The 6711-nt window shown below is 54.4% G+C and overlaps 1 protein-coding gene across 3 annotated transcripts in view; it reads right to left on the bottom strand.

Annotated features, from left to right (window-relative positions):
- Positions 1-1487: 1487 nt before the first annotated feature.
- The window catches only part of Znf395 (zinc finger protein 395), a 37159-nt gene continuing 31935 nt past the window's right edge, over positions 1488-6711 (bottom strand). For 2 of the 3 annotated variants that reach the window (XM_078030833.1, XM_078030832.1), the window contains exons 8-10: positions 5849-5941; positions 4966-5066; positions 1488-4492 (exon numbers count right to left, since the gene is read on the bottom strand). In XM_078030833.1, the coding sequence (XP_077886959.1) occupies positions 4381-4492; positions 4966-5066; positions 5849-5941 (306 nt within the window). In that variant the 3' untranslated portion in view covers positions 1488-4380. The remainder of the gene's footprint in view (positions 4493-4965; positions 5067-5848; positions 5942-6711) is intronic. The other variant, XM_078030831.1, reaches the window with a different exon arrangement.

The following is a 6711-nucleotide window of genomic DNA, read 5'->3' as shown; positions in this document are numbered from 1 at the left end:
AATGTTTTCAGCCTGCAGTTGGTTGAATCTTCAGATGCGGAACCCACAGATATGGAGGGCAAACTACCACAAACTGAGAACATTATGGGGTTTATTTGGCTTACAGTTCTGGAGGCTGGGAAGTCCAAGACAAGGGGCCACACAGGCTGCATCCTAACATGGCAGCAGGAAACGCAAAACGGAGGCAGGGGGAACTTCCCTGTTCATCAGGAGCCCACAACCACAGGAACTAACCACAGTCCACTCATGAGGCTGCAGCCAGAACCTAATTGCCTCTAAGAGGCTCCACCTCCTAATAAGACCCTTACATTCGCTATGAAATTCAACACTCAGACCCCAGCAAGAGGTACAGGAAGTCAGCAGATGGTAAGGCCTGTCGGGAGCTAGGGTAAGCTAGGGTAAGCTGGCAGGGGTAAGGGAGTTCTAGAACTCCTAAGTGCATCTCTCTGGAGCTTGCAGCAGAGAACAGTCATTCACGCACGGGGAGCCGTGCAGTTTGGTACCCCCACTTCTCTCCCCTTCCCACTTCCCAAATTTGTTCTGGTGTCTCCTGCGGACCCCACCAGGAGCTGGAAAGCTAGAGGGCCCCCTGATGCGACCACAAAGACCCCCATCACAAGCCTCAAATGCATAAACCAGTCCCTGGGTGGGATATATTTTCTGCTTCAAACCCCTGCCCACTGAGGCCAGCTTTGCCAGCCTGTGGGCCTCCACAGCACCCAGAATCTATGACTTGAGCAGGCAGACCATGCTCAGAGTAGAGTGCTATTCTTTGGACATGTCTGAATATGTCCCTCAAAGGTGCCTGTGTTGGATGTGTGGTCCTCAATGGGGCAACTGGGAGGTGGTACCCAGCAGAGGGCCCTAGGTGTGTCCCAGGAAGGGACTTGGGGACTCCAGCCTCTCTGGCTTCCTGTTTTCCCAATGTGATCCATCTCTCTCTCTTACAGGAGCTGCCACCATTGCCATCTGCCATCAGGCAAACAGCCAAGGGGTGCCCTGCAAGAGCTTGACCAGGAAGTTTGGATTTCCAGTCCCCCAAACTGAGCTAAATAAACCTTTCTTCCTTTATAAAGTTAGCCTGCCTCAGATATTTCATTATAGTAAGGAAAAGCTCACTAATACTTAGGGTATTAAGACTTATTTTCTCCTATATCCCAAGCCCCTTCCTCAACACACTGGGGAATATGGTCCAGAATATATTCCCTTTGTCAACATGAGCAGTTCAAAATAGTTGCTGCCTGGATCACAGCCCTGGTGCCATTATCTCCCCATCTGTGATCTGGGCAAGATATTTCGGCTTGGTGCCTCCCTCTCCTCATTTGTAAAGTAGCAGCAACAGCAACGCCCTCGCACAAGCAGCTGGCCCAGTTCCTGGCAAATGTTACCTACTGTTCCAGAGGGTGACATGCTAGCACCCGTCCAACACCCAGGACACGGAGACGCTTACTCTTTATAGGAGCAGGAGGAAGAGAAAACACACCAAGTCAGACAATGTACCATTTTATTCCTTATAAAATATATTTCATATTGTTGCTGTAAAAACATTACATTTCACATTTTTTTAAAAAAATTTTAACAGTAAAAATAATACTTGGAAGACAGCTGGGCGGGGGCGGGGGGCAGGGGTGCCAATAAAACAATTCACAAATGGGATTTATCTCCCTTTTTTTTTTTTTTCTTTTTCTTTTTACCCCTGGTGAAGTCAGAACCTGGAATGACCAGAAAGGAACAGGACAGACTTCTTCCAACAGAGTTCCCATATCCGATACTGTCCTTCGAAAAGTCACTGACTGCTCACAACTCATTTGAGGTTACACGATGGCCTTCAGAGAGGGGTTAAAAGTCACCTCGTTAACTCTAAGCTGTGTTACTGGAGAGTCCTTTGACCCTCCACCCGAGCCCTGCCCTGACCGCAGACAGGGTCTGGACTCTGCACTGAACACACGTGGCAGACACCCAGCCTCACTGAGGCTGCTCCAAACACAGCCCCGGCTCTGAAGACACCTCAAAGAGCACCCGAATACGGGGAACGCCACTGGACACTTTCCTTAGATAACTGCTTTGCAGATGAGTCCTGTTACTTTCAAATGCACACCTGCAGCACCTTCCTCCAGCCAGATTCCCAGGGGGCTGGGAAGCAGGGAGAGATCGCCAGGTTGACTCACCAGCCACCCCCACCCTCCCAGGAGAGACAAGCGGAGCAACCCCAAGGAACCAAGCCGCACGTCAGGAACCCACATAAGAGCAACAAGACAGAGAAGTGGGTGGAAGGAGGGCCGAGGGGGCCCGCGCCACCGCAGAGGGGAAAGGAGCCGATGCAATAGGGAGGCCGCGTGGGAAGGAGATAAAGGACAAGAACAAGAAAGCCACCTCTGCTTTTAAAGTGTCCCATCAATTCCTTCTCTCTCTCCTCCTTTTCTGTCTTGGGTACCCACGGCATGAGAAGCCGGCCTCACATGGAGAACACCTTTGTATCCAGTTTTTATCTCCAAGGTCCAAATGGAGGCAGGGATCAAAACAGCTCTGCTGACGGTGAGACTCAGCACAAGCCGGGGTTTAAGACGGGGGGCCTCCTGCACAGTCCCCACGGGTCCACACGCCCCCCGTGCTCCCTTCCCCAGTAAGATCTGAAGAGGGACAAGGTGGGAAGTGAGGCAAGAAGGCCATCAGCTCTTAACTCTCCGTGCAGTCAAAGAGACACAAGAGCCTGGGCCACCTCTGTCTGGCCTGGTTTCACGCTTCACCAAGAAACAGAATCCCATATACGTCTTTCTCCTAAAATATAAAAATATATCCCCACCCCCACCAGAGACACTCTCGCATAAGAGGGTCTGTCCCTTCTGTCATCAGCCCAGGCCACTACACCCTTCACCACATCACACCCCTATTCTTAGGTTTGCAGGTTTGGTGATGCTCCGTGTGTCTCAGATTGAAAAGCAGACATTTATCGCCCACGCGAAACCACCGACAGAGCGTCAGCAGCCGGGTGTTTTCACCTGGGACGAAGAGGACAGTCTCAATGATAAGCAAAGGTGGACACTGCTGCTCAGGCTCAGGAGAGGTGGACTGGTGGGACTCCCTAAGCCTGTGACACCTGGGACATCGGTCCAGGACTCATGTCTGAGACAGCCGGGCCCCGGGTGGTCACGTTCAGCGGGCCACAAGCATTGCAGCCAAGTCGGCTGGGAGGAAGGAGAGACTCAGACAACGTCAGGGCTTGGCCCACTCCGTCCCCATTCATCCTCAGTTGGCACTCAACTCCCTCAATCTCTGCCCTCGACAAGAACAGCCTGGCAGACTGACCTCTGCAACCCTCTCCCCCAAAGCCCTGCAGCCTCTAGAGACACCAAGGGCCGAAACGGCAGGAACGGCCCACCCCCCCGCCTTCCTCTTGGACTTCCCGAATCTCACTCCCACAGGGACTGGCCTTGACCTTCTCCACCCTGCCTTCCGCACAAAGCAGAAACGGGGAAAGCCCTGGTGAAGCCCAGAGACGAGGGCGCCCCCAGAGTTTCCAGGGCCACCCACAGAAAGGGCTCCCGAATGAACCAGATGAGAGTCAAGGGTTCTGGCCTGTCCTCCCCCACGGGAGGGAAGGACCTCGGGGGCTGTGTTCAGGCCAGGACAGTTCCCCAGTCACTGAGACCTCTAGCACTTCCTCCAGGACACAGAAGGAGGTCAAGGTAGTGCTGAGCCGCCCCGTCTCAGAAACCATCAGCCTGGGCTCAGCGATTTGAGGGCCGTCTTTAAAAGCAGACTCGTCTGGGCTTTGAAAAGAAGCCACGTAGCTCTGGTTGGGGGGCAGCCCCACCTCTGAGGAAACCCGGATTCAAATGCTGTCACCTCTGAAGGGTTTTCCTCTTCCTTCCAAAAGCGGTTCAGACAGGGAAGAGGAGCCACCCCCCAGGAGGCACACGTCTGCTGCCCACCCACCTGTGGTCCTCCTGCCTCCTGTCACCCCCAGCCAGAAACTTCCTCATTTTTTAGGAAAAAGAAACTCATCTTGCTCACAGTCCTTTCTGGAAAAGTTGAGAAAACAAAGGATCCCCCAACTCGGCAGGAAACAGGACACGCAGTCCAGTACAAACCCGTGCCCCGGGGCAGGGCCGGTGGGAGGGACTAGTAATTCTTTGGTCTCTGGTTCGCTGCAGAATACCCTTCGTCAGTCTTGGCTCTCTCCTATTTTAGGGGAAAAAATATTTTCGCTTCTTTTTTTAAAAAATAAAACGTTCCCACAAGGGGGAGAAAGTGTTTTAAGTGTTACACTTGAGCCAACAGAGTGGGAACCACCCGCTCGGGCTCTGCACCTCTCTGCTTCCCCCAAGGCCGACTGCCATCAGGCTGCCGGGCAGGGCCAGGAGCAGAGCGGCTGGCGGCTCAGTCCAGGAAGCGCTGGCAGGCCTTCTTCCACCGGCAGGCCGTGCACCACTGGTCCCGGTGCTCGATGCCGTACACCTTGCGGCACTTCTTGGCCTCCCCACGGGCTTTCCTGCCGAAAGAAAATACAAATGCAGAGTCACAGACCTGGACGGCACCAGGCAGGACACTGGGCAAACAGGCAGAGGCTGGAGGGTGCCCCGCAAAAGGCCCGACGGGTCAGAGGCTCAGGGGTCAGAAGCCAGTCCTTCCAGTGTGTCCTCCACCCGGGATCCCCTCTGGGGACCGATCCTGCTAACTACGGTTGGTTGAACTCAGGCTCCACACTATGAGGAGACGGGGAACAAAAACCAAAAACCAGCCAGGCGTGGGGGCACACGCCTATTATCCCAGTGGCTCAGGCTGAGGTAGGAGGACTGCGAGTGCAAAGCCAGCCTCAGCAACTCACGGAGGCCCTAAGCAACTCAGCAAGGCCCTAACTCTAGATAAAAGGAAACAAAGGACATAGATGTAGCTCAGTGGTTAAGGACCCTTGGGTTCAATCCGTATTACCAAAAAGGCAGAGTACAGCAGCAGACATCTCACCTGGCACTGCCCTGGGCCCGGGGTGGAGAGGTGACGATCAGGTGAGACTTTGCTGCAGGTGGAGGCTGCGGCTCGCTGAAGCTGAGTGACCGGCTCCGAACCTGGGCATGAGGAATGGGGCCGTAAGGACAGGCTGTGAGCACAAGGGCATCCTCCAGGACAGGAGGCCACACTTCCCGAGCCCCTGGGTGCACTGCTGGACCCCACGGCCAGTGCCAACACGGGAGGCACAAGGCCTCCTCTGGAAGGGCGCTGCGGGTAGAGAGGCTCACAGCAGCCAAGGGTAGGTTGGGGGAGGCTGCAGCGGAGAGGATTTAGACAGAGTTCCCACACGTGGAACAAGTGAGGGCGTCCTGCTGCCTCAATGGCACCTTGTAGCAACTGGATTTTGCAAAGTGTGACACCTCCCTGTGGCGCGTACTTGAGCTAGAGCCCGGCACCTGTGGTGTCAACAACTTGTGGTTCATTTAGTCCAGACGTAGCGACCGAAGGTGCTGGTCCACGCAGGCCTGGAGATTTCGGACCAGCCACACAGAGCTCACAGAGCCATCTTCTGACTGTCCCACATCCTCCCCGTTCCTCTCCTCTTGGCATTAAAACCCTAACAGGCACCAACACTCAGAGGCAGGGAACTGACCCCAGCCTCCCCAGTGAACTTCTGGGCAGGTACCTTGCCCCAGCTTCTGAGATGGACTCTGACCAGCTGAGGAGTACTGGGCGGGGGAGGGACGACACGTGGAGAGCTTCACAAAGTTTGGGGTCCAGAGGCCCAGTGACAACCCCCACCATGGACTGTGTACTGAAGAGATGGCCGGCAGCCCTGCGGGTGTGTGCAAAAGCCCTGGCCTTGTACCCGTGCCCCAGAGTGCTGAAGGTCACTCACCGGAGAGAGCGGGGAGGCAGCGGCAGGAGCAGCAGCCCAGCTGATGCTGGTGTAGATGTGGGGAGAGACGGGGATCTGGAAGGATGGCAGAGCCTGTGAGGACAAGGACGCGTCAACTAGGGTTCCAGCCCAGAAAGTCCCCGGTCTGCCCAGCGTGCCTGTCACGTTCCACAGCAGAAAGTGCGCCTCTGCCTATGTGAGATGACTGGGAAGGTGTCCTGGGGCACACCAGAGGGGTCCTCCCCGGAGCAAGCTCAGAGCACTCAGCTCTTCCAAGTAGTATCCTTGGTACCAGGCTCCAGCCTTGCTTTGGAGCCCTCATCTCAGAGCTGGTTACCTGCCAGGTAGGTGACTCAATCCCGCAGGGCACTAACTTCTCGGTTAGATCACCTACCAAGAATATGCCACCGGCAGTTGCCAAGAAAAGTCTAAAGCATCTGAGTGTGGGAGGAACTGGTGGAATGTAACACCGAGTCACCAGGTAACTATGTGGTCAGGGATGTCCGGTTTAGAGACCCTTGTAAAAATACCAGACACACTGTCTAGGCACCACAGGGTCAGCTAGAGCTGGACACTGGCCAAAGGTGAAACAGCAAAGTGGCTACTCGCTCAATGAGAAGAAGAACCAGTGTATTTTTTTTTTTAAGTTTTCTGATCGGAAGAACTACTTTTTAATTACTAACTTGCAAATTGGTCCAGAGTCTAAAAGGACCAAGCTGTGGGCACAGAAAGATTTTTAAACCAGCACTCAGGAACCTGCATACATACCTACTGTGTGCAGGAAGATCATCCTAAAGTCACCTCCCTGTGACAACTTTCCTACCTGCTTCAGCATAACAGTGTGATCCCTCCTCTATACACAA

This window comes from Ictidomys tridecemlineatus, chromosome 14 (assembly GCF_052094955.1).
Source record: "Ictidomys tridecemlineatus isolate mIctTri1 chromosome 14, mIctTri1.hap1, whole genome shotgun sequence".
NCBI lineage: Eukaryota > Metazoa > Chordata > Mammalia > Rodentia > Sciuridae > Ictidomys > Ictidomys tridecemlineatus.
The sequence above is the reverse complement of the archived record's forward strand: the minus strand, read 5'-3'. Positions and strand labels throughout refer to the sequence as shown.